The 23,778-nt window shown below is 49.2% G+C and overlaps 1 protein-coding gene across 2 annotated transcripts in view; it reads left to right on the forward strand.

The window, feature by feature from the left end:
* LOC101801165 (syntaxin-binding protein 4) overlaps positions 1 to 23,672 on the forward strand; it is a 36,900-nt gene extending 13,228 nt beyond the window's left edge. Inside the window, exons 7-22 of one of the 2 annotated variants that reach the window (XM_021276597.4) lie at positions 377 to 497; positions 2,841 to 2,982; positions 3,175 to 3,281; positions 3,701 to 3,854; positions 5,487 to 5,559; positions 7,716 to 7,813; positions 9,978 to 10,074; positions 11,057 to 11,184; positions 11,800 to 11,892; positions 12,392 to 12,457; positions 12,684 to 12,872; positions 13,186 to 13,302; positions 14,461 to 14,510; positions 15,452 to 15,582; positions 16,889 to 16,946; positions 17,732 to 23,672. In XM_021276597.4, the coding sequence (XP_021132272.4) occupies positions 377 to 497; positions 2,841 to 2,982; positions 3,175 to 3,281; positions 3,701 to 3,854; positions 5,487 to 5,559; positions 7,716 to 7,813; positions 9,978 to 10,074; positions 11,057 to 11,184; positions 11,800 to 11,892; positions 12,392 to 12,457; positions 12,684 to 12,872; positions 13,186 to 13,302; positions 14,461 to 14,510; positions 15,452 to 15,582; positions 16,889 to 16,946; positions 17,732 to 17,837 (1,730 nt within the window). In that variant the 3' untranslated portion in view covers positions 17,838 to 23,672. Of the gene's footprint in view, positions 1 to 376; positions 498 to 2,840; positions 2,983 to 3,174; positions 3,282 to 3,700; positions 3,855 to 5,486; positions 5,560 to 7,715; positions 7,814 to 9,977; positions 10,075 to 11,056; positions 11,185 to 11,799; positions 11,893 to 12,391; positions 12,458 to 12,683; positions 12,873 to 13,185; positions 13,303 to 14,460; positions 14,511 to 15,451; positions 15,583 to 16,888; positions 16,947 to 17,731 lie in introns of those variants that run through there. The other variant, XR_011803473.1, reaches the window with a different exon arrangement.
* The last annotated feature ends 106 nt before the right edge of the window (positions 23,673 to 23,778 follow it).

Raw genomic sequence — 23,778 nt, forward strand, 5'->3', positions numbered from 1 at the left:
ATTATCATTATTTTCACTGACAAAAGGGAAATGCTTAGTGAGACACAGCAAGGTAACCTAAGCCAGATACCAGAATGCCAAAGCACCTGTGCATGGGGAAAGAAGGTGTCTCTCTGGGTCGGCATCCCAGAAAGCTGCCAGCCCTTCCCCTGTGGCAGAGATACTCTGGGCCAGCAGAGGGGTGGTAATCTCATGTTGGACGGGTGCTGAGGATGCTGATGGTGTCCTCTCCACGAATTACATGCTGATGCCTTTTCCACATGATTTTTCCCAAAATAGCTAGGAAGCTGGTGTCAGCTGTTGATGGCAGAGCAGAGCGGGAGGGTGGTGCTGGAGTGTGCATGCTCTCTGGACTGACTCTGACTTTGCTGTTCAGGTCGATACCTGGAAAGCACATCCTCAGGCTCCTCCTCGCGCTCCCAGAGCCCACTGCTGCTGAGCCCGGCCAGCTCCCATGGCCCCTTCATAGGCAACCCAGCGCACACGCCCCACACACAGTACGTACAGCCATGCCGGACGGGCCCCCTTGTGCCGTGGTGTCATGCCCCAGGAACTGCTGAGACCTGCCCTCAGCAGCCAGCAAGGCAAGCTGCCTGTCGCGCTTTGTCAAAGGCTTGTGTCCACCAGGTTTGGTGAGCAGCTAGTAGCCAATTGTTGGGCCCTTTCCGTGCTTGGCTTCCAAATTTTTGCTCTTCATAAAGCACGGGGTGCCCCTCTAAAACGTGTCCTCTTTAAGGAGTTTGTGTGTGTGGCAAAAAGCGAGGTGTTCCAGACCACTGGTCTGTTAGGAAGATGTCACCAAATGTCTTAACACTGTCTTAGGGAGAAAAACAGTGAATACTGGTCTGAAGGACTGCTTTGATCATCTTTACCTTTTCTATACCATGGCATCACCACAATGGCTCACTGTTAATGTGTCCGCTCCAGAGTGTCCCCTGTGTGTCCTCATCACAGCAGCAGTTTGCTGTGATGGATAAGCCTGCCCCCCAAGAGCTGAAATCTCCCCCTCTGGGACAGTCGGTGTGTGCGGGTGGTGGTCAACCACATAGCTGCTCCTCTCCCTGCCCTCTGCAACATGGCTTTATGCCACCAGCTGCAAGGAGGGTGCCCCCCCACCTCCACAGACCACACCACGAGCCGGGTGCCTTTGCGAGGTCACTGGTGCCACCAGAAGGTGACTCAGGAGCACGTTTCCCGATGCCCTTTGCGTTGGTGTGAGCCGTGGCTGCCTGCAGACACCATGGCTCATGAAGTATGTGTTTTCATGTGGTCATCCAGCCCTTTCATATTTCGCAGGGTCAGAGGTTTGGGCAGGCAGAGCTTGTTTTCCACCGAGTCTCATCTCCAGGGTGCGCGGGGTTGCCCTTTGCAAGAGGGACGACGTGAAGGGTGTTAACGGCACTGGAGCTGGGACCATTCATCCCCAGGGCCCACAGCTTCTCTTCCTTTGCCAGTGTAAACAAGCCAAGGCTCTGCTAAAAAGAATCAGGCCTCACTGCAGAACCAGTAAATCCTCTTGCTAAATATCAGCTCTTTATTAGGGATTTGCAAAGGACAAATATTTGGCACCAGAGGTTTAAGCTGCTTGCACAGAGTGAGAGACCCTTACGGAGGAGAGGCCAGCTCATCTCCTTGGCAGCTGGTTTGGATAAACCAGGCATCCTCGCTCCGTGGTTAACCCCCTCCGGGGGGGGGGGTCCGTATTTCTGTTTTTTAATAAGCCTAAGACGCACGGTGCATAAATGCGTGGCCTGCTGTCAGTGTGGCCCGGCACGGGCAGCACACCGCTCTTTCGCTGGGGTGCTGAGCGCTGGGGATGGCACTGCTGAGCAGCGTGGGGCAGCTCCGTGCCAGCAATGCCCAGGAATATCTTTGTGTCTGAAGCTACCAGCTGACACACAGAGGACCAGAAACCACAGATCGCTTGGTGAGTGGCTGCTGTGGAGATAAACTGAAAAGGAGAGATGCCACCTGCACCCGGCTCATAACAAGGAAAAGGCTTAATGACTTTCAGACACAACCGAATCCTTCCCAAAGCCTCGCTGGTGTGGTGCTGCCCAGTCGCTCCCCCAGTCCGCAGCGTGTCAGTAAAATCCCGGTGCCCACAAACTCTTCCTGTAAGTGCCAGCTCTCCCTCCCTGCGCAGAGTCATGAGCAGTCACCATCTCAGTGCCCTGCGGGGTCCTGCTCAGCAGGCAGCTCCTTGGGGCAGGCTCCAATTTCCTCGCTCTTGCCCCATTCTCAGCACGGCCTTGGCTGGGTGAGGCATTTGTGCCACTGCCATAAAAGTAGATCTCAGTGTGGTAGTTATTGTTATAAGGAAGTTTACAGGCTTGATTCTCAGGGCATTTTGCAATGTTTTGAGTCCAAACCCTGGCTGAGATGAGAAGTCAGCTGTGTACCCTGAGCTTCACTTTGACTTTTGCTATTGGCTATTTAATAGTTGACCAATCTGTAAATTGCTCTCTGGTGATTTAGGCTGGGTTTGGAATGATAACTACATCAGCCCTTTTTTTTTCCTTTTGTTGTAGAGACAAGGATGCCAAATATATACTAGCTAAGACTTTAGTTTCTTATTTCCTAAATGAAAACAAGTATTCCCCAACATTTGGGATTAAGCAAGTCAATTATCTTCCTAATGACAAACAATGTCTGTTAAGAAACTGTAGTCCTCACCTCCTCCTTCACAGGTTGGGTGGAAGAAGATATGCAGAGGCAAAAAAGACTAGGAGAAATTAGGAAGATCATACAGGGAAAGAAAATCAGGGAGAGATTGCTCAGAGATATGGCAAAATAAACCAGGTCACCTCGAGTCACCTGCTAACGTCTCTCCCTTGCAGCTACTCCACTGAATCAGGAATCCAGAGCATTTCTATAGCAAAGTCCTCTGGCTTAGGACTGACAATCAGTGGTGGATCCAACAGACCCGATGGTCCCATGGTTTACATTCAAGAGCTTATGCCAGATGGTGACTGTTACAAGGTAAGTCAGTGGAGAAACCCCCAGCGACTTTGCAATGGGGACTTCTCCTAGAAGTTGTAGCTCTTCTGAAGCAGCTTTTCTAAGAATAGATGAATAATGCATTATATGGACTAACAAAGATTTTTGTTGCAGAAGGTGTAGGGCAGAGGGATATTCATTTCCAGTGCTCTGACTTTCTCCCTCTTTGTTTAGGATGGCCGGCTCCGACCTGGTGACCAACTAATTGCTATCAATAGAGATTCCCTGGTGGGCAGCACACTTGAAGAGGCCAGAAAAATCATTACAAAAGCCAAATTCAGGTAGGCATGTAGTGTATTTCCTGTCATCATCACAGTGATGTTGAATCTTAGGCAGAAACCCTTTGTGTCATACCAACGTTTGGCTTCAGGAGGCACGAGGCATGTTAGTTTTGAATGGCACTTTGAGATGGCTGTGATACGAGGAAATATTGAATGCCTAGATCATCCTGAAGTGTAATGAAGACCTTCACATTGTTCTGGTCCTCACATACATCCGCTATCACTGTCTACCAGAGTTCCACAAAAGAGCTGAAGTCCAAACAAGCAACCCGGCTGGTGGTGATCCAGCCATGCTGGTGCAGGTTCCATGGCCTTAAGTGAGATTGTCCTGGAGAAAGAACCGTGGGAATGAACATTTTGCAAATTTAAGTTATACTTTCTTGGTTAATCAAATGTCCTGTATTTATTGTTCATTTAAGACACGAGGGAAACACAGAAGTGGCCTTTATTCCTGGACGGGGACGGTTACATCCCGGACTGTCAGTTCATAACAACATCCTGTCGCCACCGCCAAAGGCTGTGGGAAATGGTCTGAGTTCCTGCAGACTGAAGGTCCACGTGAGGTCCCCAGAGGTAGGCTGAAATTCATGTCTAAGACCACAGACATCAGTCCTGTGATCTCTCTTTGATCAGAAAACTCTTTTTTAGGGACCCTGTAGTAGTCTTTCTGGGCTGTGGAAAGTCTGCAATGTTGATGAATGTCACCTCATTTTACAGCCAGGTGTTTTAAATCTGAAATACTGTTTTTTCTATCTTGGGTTTGAGACAGCGAAGAATCGGTGGAGCTAAATGACAGGAGTTTCATCTCCAGGGCCTGCATTCAGACGTTTCAGGTTAAAAAAAATAATCTGTGGATAGCAACCTGCATCTCATTCAACACAGCCACAGGGCTGGAAGGGATCGCAGGAGTCGGTTTGATCTAGTCTCCTACCCAAAGGCAGGAATGACTCTTTGTTCTTAAAGACCTCTGATGAGGATGAATCCACAGCATTCCTGAGCAGCCCGTGTCTGCTCCTCACCAGCCTAATGATAAGACAGGCTCATTCTTCCTGTGTAGCCTAGCTCCATGTTGTGTTTGCAGAGGCGAGGGCTTGAGCTGTGCGTGGTGAGACAGGATTTAACCACACAACTCCCACAATAATTTAGGCCTGTGATCGGGTTTCGTGCCTTTGTCATTCCTTTCCTGGATTGCTGCAATGCCTGGTGTGTGTTCTGCCCTTTTCCCCATAAGCTTCCATAGGACAAGGCTGGATGGAGTTTGCTTTTGTACAAGCATCATTCCAAAAAAGGTTTTTCTTTCCAGACCCTGTGTAGACACTGACTTGCAGGAATGGCAAATACGTGTTGCCTTTGGGTGTGCAGGCTGCAGACATGTTTATGAAAGTCAGCCTTAGCCTATACATACATAGGCTCTATACATACATAGGCTACTCATATACATGTATATGCGAGTCGTATGGAGAGATCGTTCATCATCCAGCAGAAAGGTGTGTTTGTGTAGTGCTGTGTACCTATACGAAATCACACAGCTGACTGGAATTAAATTTTTCCTTTCCTCACATTGTTGTTGAAAAATTGAACTTCTATTGAGGTCAGGGCTCCACATTAGAGAAAGCATGTTTAGGTTCCCATGTTTCCCACCTGTCTGTCCTCAGCATCAGCTCCGAGCCTCTCTTTCTGAGATTCCAGCTATGGACACACTGTCTCAGTGGGCTCAGGTTATCTACAATGTGACCCTTTTCTCCTTTTACTTGTGCTTCAGCCCATGACCTGGTACTTAAGAAAGGGTGGGCACCCATCTCTGCTTCCAGTCATTCTCATTCTGATAATGAGGTGTTTTCGGTAAATAACTCAACTGGCCACGGTCAGAACCAGGAACTCACAGAGGACACAGAGCTTTAGAGAGGACCTCTACAGACAGATCTCACAAAGTCAAACTCACCCGTGCTCTCAGAGTAACAATGAACTCAGGTTTTCTGTCTGACAGTTATCTGCAGCTGGCTCAGGGACACACCTGCATCCAGAGCTGCGGGAAGTCCCTTGACAGCCTCTTTTGGCCTGTCCCTGAGCCAGGACAGGGACATGGGGTGTTCTTGCTTCCTGCAGGCCAGTTGGGTTGCTCTCTCCTGATCTCCTGTGCTCTGCTCTATATTTACACCAACAGTTTCTGCTTAGATTCTGTGCCCTTTTGTCTTCTTTTTCTAGAATAGACATGAAAATCATTTTCCTGTGCCTTCTTTGTCACCAGACATTTGCCCACCAGAGCTTACTGTCTCAGGTAAGAGTCCTGCTAGTGGTTCTGTCTGTATAGGCGGCCAACACAGCCTTGGCTCCTCAGTGCTGAGGATGCTGAAATTAATTTTGATCAGTATTTATACCACTTTGGTGGAATCTAATGGTGCGATTATGACATTCATCCCACTGGGAGAGAGGGAAGGTGGTTTGCTCAACAGATAATAACTATGTCCTTGTTGCTTTGTCCATAATAGCAAAATTCTTTACTAAGGTATTTGGAGGACTGGAAATAGGAAACAGCACTTTTTCCATTCTCAGTGTGTAGTTCATTCGCAGCAGCATCTTTGTCCACGTGCAAAGATCCAGTGAGACTGACATCCAGCAGGTCTCCTTGCACGTAACGTTCCCATCTGCTGGGAACGAGGGGCCCTTGGAGACACAGTATGGAAAAAAGTGAGTTCCTGATGTTCCACTGTGCATGGCAGCCCCGGGCATTGTACAGGCATTAAGGTTGTTCTCAGTTGTTCAAACTGGAAAATTGTTTATAGATGTCATTGCTTCTGCCTGGAGGGTCTTCCTTACCATGTCAGTGAGTCCCCAGCAAGCCTTGGTTTCAGGGAGGCTTTTAGGTGGCCACCACCGACAGACAGCCAGAGCACCCAGTGATGGGCCCTGGGCCACTGAGGCAATATAGCAATGATCTAATTGCTTCCTGACTTAGCTGAGGGATTTTATTACACTTTTTTTTGTTGTTGTTTTAATGTGAGATGCTGGGGAGGCTTTGTGTCGGTGTTGTCATCCATGAAAGCAGACAGCCGGCTTTGAAAGAGCAGCAGCCAGGCTTGGAGCCTGGGCCAGGGACTGCCTGTCGGTGGGTGCCCGGCGGATGCCCTGGATATCTGCGTGCCCAGAGCTGACAGCAGAGCCTCGTGGATCTAATCCTGATTAGCCATGCACTGAAGGGTAACAGCTCTGCCCTTGAACGTGGGGAGCGAAGTGTTGGTGGCCAATCCAGCAGCCTCATTTATTACCTCTTCCTGCTTCCCAGCTGCTGGCATTAGCAGAGCGGATGAATGCCAGGATTAGGAGGATTACGTGTCTGCAGCACCTCACTGCTGCTCGCCGTGCTCCTGCCCGGCGGCCAAGGAGGGTGAGAGGTGCTGGGGTGGGCCAGAGGCGGGCTCATTCAGCAGGACTGGGGTTCCCAGGCTGTAGAGCAGAACTCAAGCAGGGGAAAGGAGTTTATCTTGGGCCAGTCCTGTGCCACTGGCACAAAGAGGGAGGGATTGTGCTGGGCTGGTGGCTGCTGGGTGAGCGGAGCCTTCCCGTACCTCCAGAGCCAGCCCTTTTCCCAGGGCATGGCACGGTTTGTTATGGACGTGACTTAATTGCGGGTTTCCTCCAGGGGTGGAGGAGCACAAGCACCAGGGCATGGCAGTGGGATTTGCACTTTGCACCACCGAGCTCTGAGGGCAGCGACAGCAAGGAGGAGCCAGCTGTCAGCACCTGGTTCTTCCCCTCTTGTAACAGCCTCCAGCCCATGCAGCAGCTGCCCTTCCTCCCCTCACCAAAACCTTGCAGCTGTGCTTGTTGCAGGCTCCCTCTGTGCCTCGCAGTGCACACAGCTCCTACCCCAATAATCTGCCCCAGCAGCTGGGGAAAAGGGTTCAAGGCTTTTCGCAGTCTCAGGGAGGGAAGAAGTCTTGCACCACTGTTTTTCCACATTGCTCTTAATGCTTCAGTTCTCTATTCCACGGGTGTTGTGAAAGGCCAAGGCTGTATTTTATAAGATGTTGCTACTTGGCTTCCAGTTTTGCTCAATCAATTAAAGTAGACAGGATAGAAGCAGATTCATGTTTTCTTTTAAATAGATCACCTTAAGTACAGACTCCAAGAGCCCAAAAAACTTGACTGGAAATTTCCACAGTGGCCTTTCGGCATTCCTAGGTCCCCAGGTGAAACTCCCCATTTTAAGCCAGGAGGAAGCCCAGTTTCAGCATGGGTTTGTCACTCCCCCAGCGTCCAGTCTTTTCCATGGTGGCCTGCTTTGGGCTTCCAGGCGCGGATTAAAAAAAATCCTGCTCTTTGATTTTGCTCTGTTGCACAGAAATGTATTTCATGCAGATATATTCTGCCCCAAATTGCCCTCTTTCCTTTACCCAAGTACTCTTCCATTAACATTTCCTCCTGGCTTTTCAGCGCCCACTTCGGCCCCCAGCCAGGGGGTGGCTGCAGGCACCAAGCCCAGAGTAGCGCTGGACCCCCACATCCGCCTCAAGGACGGCAAGCTGGACCTGGTGAGTGGCCTCTTCTCCTTCCTCCCCTCAGGGTACTCCCCCAGCGGTCTCCTCGCCTTGTTTTTGCCGTGGAAGAGCTGCGGGGCCAACAAGGAAGGCCAGGAGGAGGGCACTGGGGAGCAGTGTGCAGTGTGTTCACCAGATGAAGGACCTGGGGGGCTGTGTGCCAGCAGGGGTGGCTGTCTGTTGGGTTGTGACTGCCCCTGCTGTGGCTGTGCCCCCACAAAGAGACCCCCAGGGGTCTCGCTGGTGGAGCAGCACCTGCAGGCAGCCCGGGGTGCTGGGTCCTGCTGGAGGCCTGAGCCGGGAGCAGGTCGAGACCTTTCCACCTGCCCCAGTGGCTCACTGGAGCGTGGGAGGGCAGCGCCAGGTATTAGCATTGGGGTCACTGGGTCACTTGCTTTCCGGAGGGATTACAAAGTGCAAAACTGAATAGAAATAGTCCAAGGGAATCAGCCTGGCTGAATAAAGCTACTGCACTTGCTTGGTGCTCTCATTTGTGCACGGTGCCCTACACGGAGCAGGGCCTGCAGCTGCCAAGTTCCTCGCCACGAGGCCAGCCGGGCCGTGCTGGGGGCAGCAGGGGCTCCTCATGCAGTGCCCTTAGGACTGATTTCCCCCTGGCATCACGCTGCTCACACACTGCAGTTACTGCATCTAATCACTGAGACAGAGGCATCGCAGCTGAGCCCAAGCTGTGTTTATCACCGAGTCTCAGCTGAGTTTGCTGGGGGATGTGTCCAGCCTCAGGAACTCCAAAGGGAGAACAGGGTGGAGTGAAACATCCCCATCGTGGCATCGAGGGGCGTTTGGGGGGGTCACAGCTCCCCTCGGCCACCTCTGGGTGCTGCAGGCAGCTCAGAAGCCCCGGGGGCTGCACCGTGTATGGGGGCAGCTTTGGGTGGGCAGCAGCCCCCCAGCCCCCGGCTCTGCTCTCACTGCTGGGTGACCTCGGGCAGAGGAGAGGCCGAAGGCTCCCGGGGGTGGCCGCAGTGCTGGGCTCCAGGCAGGGCTGCCAGCTTTTGGAGGAAAATGCAGTACGAGGGCACCGTCCCAGGGCAGGAGCAGAGCTGCCCACTTGCTCACCCAAAGCCCCGGTGAAAGGCAGAGCGCCCGCAGGGGGTCGCGCTCCCCGCTCTGGCTGTGGGGTGCGTGGGGTACCCCCACCCCGGGGTGCTGCGGGCTTTGGGGGAGCGGGGGCACGGCCACGGCCCGGTGCGGGGCACAGGCGGGCATCTGCTGCCACCCTGCGGCGGCTCCCTTCCCTTCCCTTCCCTTCCCTTCCCTTCCCTTCCCTTCCCTTCCCTTCCCTTCCCTTCCCTTCCCTTCCCTTCCCTTCCCTTCCCTTCCCTTCCCTTCCCTTCCCTTCCCTTCCCTTCCCTTCCCTTCCCTTCCCTTCCCTTCCCTTCCCTTCCCTTCCCTTCCCTTCCCTTCTGTGGGCCTGGGTCGGGGGCGACACACAGGGGGGACCCCTGCGAGGGGGAGCTTTGGGCGCAGCCTGCAGCAGCTGAGAGAAAGAGCTCTACCTTTAGCTTTGGCCCGTTCCCAGGTTCTCTGCTGAGCCTGATGTTGTCTTTTAAAGCCTTTTCCTTGCTGCCGCCGGCACCAAGTGGCGTTTGCACAGGTTTAGCCACTTCTGTGCAGCCCCCAGGGGCTGAGCTGATACGTATCAGAAGTCAGCGCATCATGCATAGTAAGGGAGCAAAAGGTGCAGTGAGAGACAAAATGTTTGAATGTCTCCCGTTGCCGCAGGAAATACCCCGTGAACAGCTTTTATCTGCTCGGTCCCAAGCACGGTTCCTGGGCAGAAAGAAGAGAGGCCGAGCTCCTGGCAGCTGAGCATTGCTGCAGCTCCACAGGCTTTGATAAAGCTCCTGCCCATTTGTAATAGCTGCAAATCTGTTTGCCGCCTGTACAAAATGTTCTCGGAGGGCCACGAACGTGTCCCTGGCTTTAGGAACAGGCATTTCTGTGCAGCTGTGGGAAAGCAGAGCCTGGAAGTCCAGCCCAAGCCTGCTCCTCCAGCAGGTGATGCCTGCAGAGTCGCCTCCAGGAGAAAGCGTTGCTTTCTACTCCATAGCAGTGCTTTCCCAGCGGTGTTTTTCAGGCAGTTATTTTTATTATTTTTATTATTTTTATTAAACGTTCATTGTTCCTGCTGCAGGTTCTGCAGTACCTTGGTTTGGAGGTGACTGAGGAGAAGAAGAGGCAGCTGCGGCAAACTTTGACCACGGACTCGCAGGGGACGGTGGCCTATGGAGGTGAGCAGGCAGCTGCCAGCAGGCTCTGAGCTGTTGTGCAGCTTTGCTGATGGCTGAGAGGCACCTGCTGAAAGGCAGCAGCTCAGCCAGAAGCTCCCTGCTGGGCACTACTCACAGGCAGTCAGGGGAAGTCACAACCACCTCGATGTTAGGGGAAGTCACAAACACCTCCCGTCCTCGGCGCAGGCTGCGTGTGTCCCATGCAGCCCCTTGCACCAGGCTCTCCTCCATACAGAACAAATCCTGATGTTCAGACTTGTCCATTTAATATCCCCCCGCAGTGCTGAAGCCATTGATTTGGATTGTTTGGTTTAAGTCAAAAACATGAGAAATGCCAGCAGGCAGGTGGGTGACATGGGTCAGAGAAATGGCGCTAGGGATTGAAATTTTAGAACTCTGAGAGCCACAGTGAAAACTGCAAATATGTGGGGGAGGTTGTCTTTTGTTTGTTTGTTTTGTTATTTAGAAGTACAATTTTTTTTTTCAATTTGACATTTTTTCACTATTAAAAAAAAAAAAATGGTCTGGTAAAGGTTATCAGCAATGTAGGAGTAATGGCTCTGAAGTAAAAGAGGGTACATTTAGATTAGGTATTAGGAAGAAATTCTTTCCTATGAGGGTGGTGAGGCACTGGCCTGGGCTGCCCAGAGGAGCTGTGGCTGCCCCATCCCTGGCAGTGCCCAAGGCCAGGCTGGATGGGGCTTTGAGCGACCTGGTCTGCTGTGAGGTGCCCCTGCCCATGGCAGGGGGTTGGAACCAGATGGGCTTTAAGGTCCCTTCCCACCCAAAGCATTCTGTGATTCTACCATTCAGTGAACTTACTTAAGCTTGCTGGGACCATCAAAGAGCTGAGAGAAGATTCTTTGGTATCTCTAAACTTGCTCTGCCTGTCGGTCGGGATTTCCCCAAACCTATGGCATTTTCTCCCCCAAAAGCAGTGCTTTTCTCTCCCCTCCCTGCAAAAGCCACCTCTTTCTCGCAGATCTCCTCCAAGCGCTCAGGGACGTGATGCAGGACGAGCTGGATGAGGCCAGCCTGGATTCCAGCTCTGTGCTCTTCACCCAGCATGAGGTGGCCACTCTGCTGGACACATCGGCGTTTCACTCCCCGGTGAGTTGGGCTGGCTCTCAGGCGGCCCTGGCTGCACCATCCCCAGGAGAAGCAGATTTTTGTGGGGCTGTGCAGGGGCAGGTGTGCAGGGTCGCTTAGAACACTATTTTTCTTGATACATAAATTCATGGGATTCTAAGGGAAAAGCCATACTCTCATGTTCTGGTTGTTCTTGAGTTATACAAAGAAGGGAGAAGGATCCCTTAATCATTCTTATTATAGGAAATTATGTAAAAGACTCATCTGTTATAATAAAGCAACACCACCACCTATGGGGTGATGTGAAGGAAACAGCCTATGTCACTCAGAGTGATGCAGAATTAGCTATAATCAATCCCAACTAACTTCACTTGGCTCAAAATGAAAATTCATTGCAGCACAGCTATTCCAGCTATGTCAGGGATCAGAGGCAGAAATTCTGGTGGGTGAGGGGAGGGAATCCTTCAGCTGAACTATTCAGTGTGCCTTCCAATCCTAAAAATGCCAGCACCTTTACCAAGATTAATAGTTATTCTGGGTATGGAAAGCAGAACACGTGCAATCTAGCAGGTCTGCAATCTACCCCATGGTTTTGGTAGCACACGAGTGGTGCTAACGCTGCCTTCTGCCCCACAGACCCTCGACTCGCTCAGCTGCAACGGCAGCGAGGAGCTGGAGCAGCTGCAGCTGGAGATGACGGACCTGCGGCAAGAAGTCCGACGGCTAAAGGTGGAGCCTCTCCTCCCCACAGACCCCTCAGCTGGTGCCTTCTGCTGGCATTCTCTGGTCGTATGGGAGGGCTGTGGGGTGGCCTGTCCTTACTGAGGGGTCTCCTCTGCACCAAGCAGGCTCCCACCCACTCCTCTCCTTACCTCCGGCTTTCTCTCAAGCTCAACCAAAAGCTTATAACTTAAAGAGTATGCAGCCACTATTTTTTTTTTTGAGACTGAGGAAGTACATTTAAAGCTGTGACACCTTATAATGCAAATAATTCAAGCCCATGGCTGACAGAAGCACCTGGCTGCACAGCTGCCAGCACTGTGGTTGGGTGCAGCAGGGACCCCGCACACATGCAGGTCACAGCCCACCAAGTGCAGCAACAGGGCAAGAGCACACGTGGCTGCTGCTGTCTGTATTGCTCTGGGGGCAGGAGCTGAAAGAGCAGGGCATCTTCTAGAGGATGTCCTGTTGCTTGTTGCTTCTAATCTGGTGACAATATTTTCCCTAGGCTCTCCTGAAAGAGGTGGAAAACAGTAAGAAGTCAATGGAAGATGAGCTTCAGCGGCTGAACCAGGTTAGCGCAGAGCTGGTTGTTGGATGTGTCTCATGATGTTGGTTTTAATTCAACACCCTCGGGCTGTCCCTGACCTGGAAAGGCTGAGCTGTGGGGGCTCTTCCTGCCTGTGTCCCAGCCTCCAGCTGGGACCCACCCCTGGGACACAGGGGCTGCCGGGGTGGGTTTGGTGCTCGGCGGCCAAGGGGGACGTGGTGCATTCACCGCAACTTCTCACTGCTTCCAGAAAGCCCTGGGCTTCCTCTCCGAGAACCGAACGCTGCACAGCAAGCTGCAGATGGCTGAGGTTGTGCAGAGGCAGGCTCACAGCGCAGAGCAGGACTACGAGGAAGTGATCCACTTGCTGGAAGCCGAAATTGCAGAACTGAAGATGCAGCTGGCAGGGAAGAAAGCAAAACATGTGGCTGAAATAGAGGTAATGCAACCCCTGCGTCTGCGAAGAAAAGACCAGTGGGAGGGGAAAAAGCCTACCCTGCTGACCCTTCTTCTGGGGGTTCTATCTCCTTCATTTAAAGGTGAAAATGACCATAGCATATATGTTATTTGTCATTTATGACAACAAGGCCAGCACAGTCTTTGGGTATGTGTTATAATTTGTGTAATTACCACCAGCCATTCCAAGAGGACCATGGTTTTCTGCTTGTAGCAAATGCCATAAGCTGATGTTTCCAAAAGCCAAGGCTGGAGTGTCATCATCTCCTTTCTGTTCTTCTCTGGCCCTGTCTTAGGAGGACATCCTGGAACTGAAAAGACAGTTGTCCCTGGCTGACGGCCAGTTACGGAAATCAGAAGTCTCACGGAAGCGCCTGGAGATCTGCAATAGGAAACTGCTCCTGTTTGTGCAGGTGATGTACTCAGCTGCCTCTGGTGCTGATGGCAGCATTGTGGCCTCTTACCTTAACAGGGATTTTGCAAGTCCAACTGATTTCCTGGTCCAGAAGCAAGAAATTTATTTATTTTTATTCTTTCTCATGCTAACAAGGCACTGTCTGTTGGTTAGGAGAAACCAGGGAACGAGCTCATGCATGTTCCTTTACCCATGAGCCATGTAAACAGAGTGGTGCAGCTTTTGCCCTGTGGCCCTGCTGTCCCCAGCTCACCGACCCTTCCTTGCTGCTCCGGGAACTCCTCTGGACACGACAGCCAAAATCGTGCATTTTGTCCTTCCCTTTGTATGGCTGGCCAGTTGCTTCTCTGCACAGCCAATGTGAACTCAAGGAGTAGTTTTGATCCCCTCACCTAGATTTCCTGCAAAATTACATATAGAATTGCTTTAGCCTTATAATTGTCTATTCTTCCACTTTATTGCCTGTACAAAGGTTATGTAGTTAGTAAACTGGCCGGCATGGGAAGCACTAGGATTCTGGTATCTGCTACAGCTACTGGTAACCTGTCCGAGGAGATCTTGAGATCAATAGAAAACAGTGGAGAGAAAGGAAGCGTAGATTCTGTGCCCCATGCCTCAAAGAAGGAAGAATTAAAATGCCTCTAGACCTGCAGCACTAGGCATGTTCACTGGGATGCATGCAGTCTGGGGCTGGACTTTGCAAATGGATTTTGCTTGGTCCCCGGGGCAAACATCACAGGATTTTGGCTACTGGGATAAAATGTCTTCTTTTTATACACCCCTCAGTAGTGATTGAGCATTCACTAACCATTATGAGACATTACGTGTGCAAGTACAATCCAGAAACCATGGAGTTGCTGAAATGTAGCCTGCAAAACTATTCTTTGGAAGAGTATTTTTATGGTGCATTTGGTATACTTTAATGTTGGTATTAAAATGCATAACTCAGATGTGTCTGTATATTTGCATAGGCTGTGCATGTTGCCTGTGTTGCAAAAGGCCTTGAGATATTCGCTTCAAGGGCAATGAATAAGCAGAAGCTGATTACTGTCATATTAAATCTGATCAGCAGCAAAAATCCATGAGGTTTGTTCTCAGGAATTATTCATTCCTACAAGTTTGAAACTCCCCCCCTTTTTTTTTTCTTTTATGGCAGAACGTTCACAAGGTCTTGAGCACACCCAGTCATTTACCAGATGAGAAAAGGTAGGAGATGGCTTCTGGGAACTGCAAACAGGAACATTTCTTTTCCTGACCTTTCTCAGGGGAAGGTGATTCACACATAACCTGCCTGGAGTTTCTAAAAATACTGTCACTTTGGGAATGAAACTATTGGGAAAAGATGATCAGGATGCTACAGGTTGATTGGTATTTGGGAACATTTCACCTCCGTTTCAGGCTGTTCTGGGGAATGAGTAGGTGAAGCACTCCTTTGATTAAGCTGCTCTTGTTAGCAGAGCCCCTAAGCAAGCTGTTTCAAAGAAGCAGAGTTGTGACTCACCTGCTTTTCCTACTAGAAGTCAGTCTTTGGCTTTAGGACCATGGCCTTGTTTGTCAGCAGTTAAAGAAACTAATAGTGTAAGCAAGGAACTAACACGACTCTTAACTACATGACTGGTTACAGAAATAAAGTTCAGGATTTTGGACTCCCCTTCAAACTATCTCCTACCACTTGCGAAAACTGTATCAGAACTCTGTTGTGAGAACTCTCGTGGTATTTTGTTTGTTTTTGTAAAATTGGTTGATTTGTTAAAAAGTCACAGTCTTGTTGATAATGACTTGACTCTTAAAAAATGCTGATTTTTAAGAATGATGGTAAGGGAAAACAATTTTTTTTAATGGTTAGGTTTCCAAGATGGTTATTTCTGTGATAATGAAAGAAAAAATATTTTTGAAGAATTATAAAAAGAAATAGAAATTCTAAAAACAAACAATCAAAAAACTTTGATAGTATATCTTATATTTCTGTCTAACTCAACAATGCAAGTGTGCCTAAAATAGACTCTTCAATGATGCCATGAGATCGAGATGCAATTCCCCTCTGAATACACAGAATTTACGTAGAGTATCCTTCAGAAGAAGCTGGCCAGGATTTTCAATGACCGTTCCATGATAGAAGTATTGATGGCACTTTCCATATTTATAAGAGTCAACAGTGAAACAGAAGAGGATAAAACAGACGCAGTCTCAGATACATCTCTTCCATCTTCAGATCTTGTTGACCTCTTGCTGTCAGAAGCTAAAGAACTGCTAGCACCAATCCTCTCCAACAAGGACGGTAAGCACTAAACTAACTAGAGCAACCTGAATCCAAGCAAGTCTGAAGGATGCTTGCTTAGTGTTATTTACAGCTTCCGCCACCCTCCGTACTTGTTTGCTATACCAGCTAAGCCTCCCAAGGAGCCTCCTATTTCTCTCATGCTGAGATGTACCCATACGACTCGTAGTTGAATCTAACAAGTAGCCTCATGGTATAAGGAGTCAAAAGGGCCAGAGGAAAGGCATTTACCCAGGAGAAACTAAGAGGAATGGTTTTAAAGAATCACAGAAATGCTACGAAAGGGACTGCTGGAGAACAGTAGTCAAATCTGCTCCCTGTAGGACCATCACCCACACTAGATTAGATCTACAGTGGTTTTTAGCCAGCCGCATCTTGACAGCCTCCAAGGATGGAGATCCACAGCCTCTCTGGATAATGTGTTCCTGAGCTGCATTATGCTCCATGTAGAAACAGATTTTCCTAACGTCTAGTCTGAACTCCCCAAGGTGCGATCTGTGGCTGTTGCCCCCAGTTATATTGTCTGCACTGCCAGCAAGAGTTTGGCTCCAACGTCTTTGTAATTGCCCTTGAAGTAGGAGCGGGTGCTGCAAGACTGCTGTTCAGCCTCCTCTTTGCCAGGCTCCCTCAGCCCTCCCCAAGCTCCCCTTGCAGGTTATGAGCCCTAGGGCTGCCTTTGCTGGCCCTTATCCAGCTTCTCAATAGCTTTGAACTGGGGATCCAAACCTGCATTCACCATCCAGGTATGAGAGCAGCAGAGTTGAGCAGAGGGGCATGGTAATCTCCCCGTTTCCTCCTTGGTGTACAAATCCATCAGCCTAGGCAGCCTCCCACTCCCGTGGCTGTGGATGGGAGGAAATCAGGCACCTAGCATCCATGGCAGTATGAATAACCTCCCAGTCTGGGATTCTCAGATTATTCTGTGAGCCATAAGCGTTTCTTGCAGCAGTTATTCGACCCCACTTGTCTCTTTCACTGCAAAAGAAGAGCTTATCTTCTCCTCCTTCTCATCACAGGATGAACGTACAACCCCTAATATATGCCCAGCCTTTACTCTTTGATGCTATTTATCACCCAGACATACTGCCGTGGCCTTTCCTGCGCTGCAGTCCAGCGTTGCCACTTCTCAGAGCACAAGACACGAGGAAAATAATTGTAGCCTAAAAGGATTAAACCTAATAGATGAATGGGTCAGCATTTCCAGTGTGTCTGCATTATTTAAATGCGTGTTATCATAATGTAGCTGTGATACTTGCACTGGGTGTGTTTTCTAACCCTTCACTTGGTTGTGTGCTTACATTTGCAGCTTCGCCATGTGACAGGGACCAGTGCCTGCCTGCTGAAGGAATCCCAAATTACAAGGAGTAGGTGTCAAAACTGTCTTGCTCTGTAATTTTGACACAATAAGAATTCCTGTGTGTTTTTTATTTTATTTTTTAATCAAATTCTTTTGCTTGACAACCTTTAACCAGATAATCTAGTCCAAGCCTCCAGATGGTCATGTCAGAGAAAGAAGTCATTTCCTAGACAGCAAGAGCCTTCCTGCCCAGCACAATGAAGTACAGTGTGAATTTGTGGATCTTTGTTTTGTTTTCTAAAGTGTGATTTTTTTTTATTCAGGCCAGATGGGAATTTATGGTTCTGTGGCTTGTCTAACTGGCACTTTTCAAGACTTTTCAAGTTCTCAGCATGGGAAAAATCCTCAGTGAATGTGTCAGACTTTTTTGTCATGGTGTTAGGATGCCATGAGATCCAAGCCCAGGAGAGTGGGACAAGCATGGCTCTGTTTGGGTCTCCAGTCTTCTAAGATTGTTTCTGAAACCTCTTAAGTGAATTATGTTTAACAGAGCCATGCCCTGAAAATACCTGCTGAAAGAGTATACCTGTGAGGCCTGACCACTGTCTTAGCTGATTGCCTTAACTGAACCTTAGACTCTGCAGGCAGGGTTTGTTAGCTATAAAGCAGACATTTGCAAGCCTTCATTTCAAGTCAGGAAAAGCATTTTCAGGCAAAACAGACAGCCAATACAATCAAAGAGCCATGAGAGATCCATGGCCATCTCTCTTCTCTACTCAATTACGAGTCTTGTCTTCATGTTATCTTCTGTATCCCTCCCCCAATTTACAGAAGCATACGTTTCTGTTCCAGCCATCTTCATCAGAAGACCACGTGGCCCCCCCCTCCGAGCCAGAACAAGGCTGACCAGCCACAGTCACCGAGTCCCACCAAGGAGCTGCCTGAGAAGCCGACATAGATCTCCCGTGACCTGCTCGTGCTCGGATCTGCGACCGCTTGTAACGCGGCTGCTGCGCTGGGACATGGCAAGGACACGAAATGGGTGCTTCAGCTTCCAGGCAAAGCAGAGAGAGAAACAAGCTTTCTAATGCAAGACTGATTCTTCCTGACTAACCGCCCAAGACTTTTTCAGCATCCTCCCCTGCGCGTCTACCTCTGAGCTATTGTACAAGGCTATTTGCTCTTGGTTTTGCAGCTTTATAGAAAAAAAATATTCTCAAGAGGTTACACAGGCCTGGATTTCACTGGCAGCCTTTTAGAGCTTGGATCCTGGGTAGTAAGAGGAGCATGGACTTACCCAAGGGACTCAGATTCCTTTTGGTATTTCATACGAAAAACCAAAGTACGTTTAGTGACTGTAATCAGAGCAGCTTAATCTGTAGTGTCCTAGCTGTCTCGGGATAGGTACTTCTCTTTTCATTCTTTTTGTATAGCTTATCCCAGCTGCAACGCTTGAACTGGAAAGCAGCGTCCCAGCCAGCTGCTGGAGACGGCTGCGTGCTACTGGTGCCCACATTCTGCCGAACACCGAGCGCTCCCCGCAGCGCCGGAGAGGACACAGTGAACAGACTTCAGGAACGGCCCACGGCGTCACTTGGAAATTAGATACGTGCGATGCAAGCTTGTATGTGGTTAGCAAAGAATGCGGTAGAGATCTGAGGCAAACACAAGGTCTGGCAAATAAAATGATCGCACTGCTTGCAAGGTGTTGGCTTTCTGAGCTGGGTTCTGATTGCAGTCCCTGTGTCCAGTGCCTCCGAGCGGAATACCCATTTCTAATTCCCTCTTACTCTGGCAGCTGACAGCAAAGCGCATTTAGAAGTTGCAGGAAAATGGGATGCATTCTAGCTCTTACACAGGACTCTTTACAATTACTTCAGCTTTCCTTTGTGGGAGTTCAAGGCATGTGGGTCCTTTATAGCCTAAAATGTTAATATCTACTATACTCTTATCACCTCACTGCTAAAACATTACCTGTGTGATGGAATCTCACAGTCACATAACTAACTAGTCTGAATTTTTGGTCAAATTTGATATAATGGCTCATGATTTATTAAATCTTTTGAAGAAATGCTTCAGAAAATAAATTATAGGACGTCTTTTAAAATTAGGAACATAATTCTTTGGACCATTCACAAGAATATTCCCAGGAAGGAGATGTTTTTAAAGGATATGAATCTTTTAGGATAGCCTGTGGTTAATAGCTTGTTCCCCAGTGCTCTTTTTCAGTGGAACGGTAGCGATTACTGGTGTTACCTGTGCGTTCAGCCCCTACGGCCTTGTTCTCATCCCATGTTCTACAGGTAGGGCAAAGCTGCAAGAAGACAGGTAAGAGGTGCACAGAGCCAAACCCAGTCTCACCAGTTTGGTCTACCCTGTCTCTGGAAAAGCATCTCCAGTTCCCCTGGGGTTTGTGTGGCAGATACCGATCTGCTGATAGCAACATGTCTTCAAAAGCTGCAAAAGTTTGGCTGGAGGCTCCGTTCCAGGGTGATGTCTCCAGCCACTGCTCACCATGCGTGCCAGAGCACAGCACAAACAAGATTTTCGGAAGTAGCAGGTCTTCAGCTGTGTTGTGTCATTACATACACCCAACGGCACCTGAGAAACCTAGTGGGAAAGAAGCAAGTTATGGGAAAAACAGAGTTATTTAGGCCTAACCTTAGTTTTGTGGAACTCAACAGGAATTTTGCTACTGATCCCAATGATCATGGGATTTTCTCAAAATATGAGTATTGAGCTGAGGGCTGGAACCGCCCAGCCCGGTGGGAACAGTCCTGTCCCAGCAGGGATTAGTTTTGTGGTCTGAAAGAGAATGTACTTGATGCTCCTTCCATAGTCAAGTGATTCATGTTTTAATCACCCAAGAAAGAAGATTTTGTATAAAATTTTTGTGCTGATTTTGGCCTTGCAGAGGTAAGCCTGACCAAGCCCAAACATAATGCAGTTGATGCTCACACATGGCAAAGGTTGGGAACAGCGTGAAGCTGACCCAGGGCATTTTGTGTATCCTCAGCTGTCTGCTAGCAAAAGAGCTGTGAAGATATTAACCTTTTACAAAGCCCAGATAATCCTGTGTCCACAGCCTACTGGCAATCTCTTTGGAAAAGAAGCCACCCATGTTCCTATCGGCCACTAGAGATCCTGGCATCGAGTGTGCTTGGCAAAGCAGCCATACTGTTTAGCTGCTTTCCATTATTTCCTTTGAACTCACCACGTTCCTTTTGCCATTGCTTCAAGCACAGAAATCTTTCCAAACTCCTATTAATAGCGTTGTTGCTAACTGCTACCTTTTCAGAGAAATGCTGAAAGCTAAGATGTGACGAGAGCTGTGCTCCTGGAGGTGATGCTGATTTCGGTGACCCAGAATAACAAACCTGTGTCATGCTTTACTCCTAGGCAAGTGTGATCAGGCAGAACTCAGCAAGTAGCGGGGTGACACCTCTTCACAGAGCTACCAAGAGGCAAAAAGCAAACATGGAAAGGAACAAAGCACAGGAAGGGAAGTCACAGAATGTGTCATTTAAACAGGATTCGTCTTATTTACATAGGACTTGTCTGGTACCCTTAGAAAGCTGAATTCTTTCTTCATTTGCAATATTATAACTTGCTTGTAAGGTTCTGCAGATCTGCTGCAGTCACAGAGTGCTGTATCTGTGGAAGAGGACACCAGAATGACCGAACAGTGAGGAGGACGAGGAGTACTGATAAAAACGATTCCTGCATGGTATCAGATCTTACTGAGTGGTTAAATGTAAACTGGCAATTATTTTATAAACCAGTAGGGGAAATGCAAGCTGTCCCTGTACATAGACCTAACAGACTGCGTTCAATACACTGCAAGTGTATAAACTCATAAAGATGGACCTAAAGAATATCAGTGGGGTCAGCTGTTAGCCTGGAAGCTCTGGGTGTTAAATATCCCTGATGTGATGGTTTTATTTTGCATTTTTCTTATGTTAAGCAGAAGTTCAGTTCTTACCCATGGGTGGGCCAGCAGTTGGGAGCCCTTGTTCCCTAACGAAATAAGCCCAAACTAGATCTTACCATCTATTTTAACAGCTACAGAAAAAGGGGAGGTTGGGCAGCTGGCCACCCAGGCACTATCTTGAAAGGTGAGTGTAGCTGAGAGCCATTAGTACACCGTTTATCTGCAGTCTGATGGGTAAGGTAACTGAATCTGCTGTACGATGTGCTGGACTGGAGCTCATTAGATCTCCTGTTTCATCTCTGCCAGTGATCTCTGCCACCTCACTGCATGACCTTGGGCAGCACATTTCATCCCAGTTTTGCACCAGACAGAAATGGGGCTGGCAGCATCAGCTTATGTGAGTGGCATAAGGAAGGCAAAGCCCTAGGGCCCCACAGAACATGGGGCTTGACCCTGTGGCACAAAAGGATCTGGAAACTGGTGTGCTATGATGTCCTGCTGATCTGTGCTTTTAGTGTATAAAGCCTCAAGACGTTAACTTCTGCTGACTCTGAAAACAACAGCCCCAAGTTCTGCTTGTTTTTTTGTGAAACAGAGCCAGGCTAAGTGCTGAAAGACATCTCTGCAGAGATGTGCTTCCCACGGCAAGGTGAAGGCTGGCTCTGAGCACCGCTGGGGAGGCTGCCGTGGTGGTGCCCGATGCTGGAGGCTGCTGAGCCTCCTCTTTCACTCCACTCAGTGACACGGGCTGGACAGAAGCCCAGTTCTAGGGAGGGGAGATGCACTTCCATGCTGCTGTAAATATGGCTCTAAAAAACAGGTGAACTTTGCTGCTGAATTTTTAAAGAGACACTTTAATGTTTAAACAATGCTGATTTTCTAAGGTTTGTTAAACACATGTGAATGAGGGCTAGAAAGCGACTTAGTGAGTCAGTGCAGAAAGGGCTGGGATGTCTGTCATATGCCACTTTTTCATGATCTTTCTCCTGCACGTAACCCGTGGTCTAAGCCAGCCCCTCCCAGGCAGACCACTGCCATAAACCTCCTTTGCAGCTCCTTCAGAGACCAGCTGCTTTCATAATAAAGTAAATAGGAATAACAATACCACAAACAATCCCTGCAAATTCTTCTTTTCCTCACACAATGCACCTCCTCATTTGAATTTCTGCTGAGTTTTTTTTTTTTTTCCAACTTACTCCCACAGATGAGGCAGGGAAGTTTAGAGGAAGAGAGAATTTGCAGTGAAAAGCCCTCGGTAATGGCAGAAGTGGAGGCTGAACGGTATCTACAGACCAGACGTCCTTCCTGGGGGACATTCTTATTTCTAACCGCAGAGACTGGCAGGGCTGGGCTGCTGGAGGGTGAGAACTTCTATCTGAACAGCTCCCATGAGAAATGCTGAGGGCTGAATGCCAGCCCTTGAGGCAGACAGCCTGTACCTGCAGGTAAAAGGGTGGCAAGCTGGGATGCGGAGGCTTCGGGGCACTTAGGAATGCCAACAGAGATTTGCCTCTATGTTGGAAGAAAGGTAGCCTACCAAAACTGCAAAATGCCAAGGTGACCTTCTGGCACCAGGAGACAAACACATATTGGAAAAACAGAATTCTAGTTAAGGCTGCCCAGCAGGGGAGAGGGCAGGAAGTTACTCTCCGAAATCTTGACCTGTTTTTATGGCTAGAACATACACGCCCTACTATTAAGCCACGAAGTAGCAATGGGCAGGGGTGTTGTAGAAAGAGGGTGGAAATAATGGAGTTTTTTTGTTTGGTTACTTGTCTGTGGTTTTTGTTTTTGTTTGTTTGTTTGTTTCCTCTGTTTTCTCTAAGGAAATTTGACAGTAATAGAGGTGGAAGAGGAATACCATTTCTCTGAACATGTGACATCCTGAATGGGAAAGCTTTATGAAAGCATAAAGTGAAGGTAGATGTCACAGGTCTTGGATAACTTTATAAAATTATCCAAGACTTTTGTGGCTTTCAATGCCCAGACCTTTTGCACAGGCCCCTAGGAGATGCTGGCTGCTCTGGCTGCAGCTTTCAGAGCCTTCTGCCATTTGAGGGCTCTGTGGGATCTTTGTTTACAGAACAGTGTCAGGCTGGTCCCCCCAGCTTGAGACAGTAGAATGCTTCAGGAAACATTACTGATCAGAAATAGGCCTGCAGCTTCCTGAAATGCCTGCCCAGATAAGGGGATGCTCTACAGCTAGAAGTGATAAGGAGGCAGGAAAAGAAACATGTGATGAGATGTTTTTAGTAACATCTGCAAAGTGTCAGCTGGTCCCTTGGGAGATCTTGAAAGGAGGTTTCTGAAGGTGCAAAACATTCCTGGGATGGTCTCCCACATCCTCTCCTCCACTTCTTGGTGCCCTGCACTTCTGCTCCAGGACCATGTGCCTGCTCAGCAGCTGCTGCTGCCACCCCAGCGTGGCACCAAGTTGGAAGGGACACGCAGGGATCATCGAGTCCAACTCCTGGCTCCACACAGGACCACCCAAAAACTAGACCCAATGTTTGACACTGCTATCCAAATGCTTCTTGAACTCCAGCAGCTCAGTGCTGTGACCTGGAGAGCCTGTCCCAGTGCCTGAGCACCTCTGGGTGCAGAACCTTTCCCTAACCCCCAGCCTGACCCTCCCCTGTCCCAGCTCCATGCCGTCCCCTCGGGTCCTGTCGCTGTCCCCAGAGAGCAGAGCTCAGCGCCTGCCCCTCCGCTCCCCTGGTGAGGGAGCTGCAGGCCGCCATGAGTCCTCCCCTCGGCCTGCTCTGCTCTGGGCCGAACAAACCCAGGGACCTCAGCCTCCCCTCACAGGTCTTGCTCTGTAGGCCCTTCACCATCTTTGTAGCCCTCCTTTGGACACTCTCTAACAGTTTTACATCCCTCCCACATCATGGAGCCCAACCCTGCACACAGTGCTCGAGGTGAGGCCACACCAGGCAGAGCAGAGCAGGACAAGCCCCCCTGTGACCTG

The sequence above is a fragment of the Anas platyrhynchos genome, chromosome 15 (assembly GCF_047663525.1).
Source record: "Anas platyrhynchos isolate ZD024472 breed Pekin duck chromosome 15, IASCAAS_PekinDuck_T2T, whole genome shotgun sequence".
In the NCBI taxonomy this organism is placed as follows: Eukaryota; Metazoa; Chordata; class Aves; order Anseriformes; family Anatidae; genus Anas; species Anas platyrhynchos.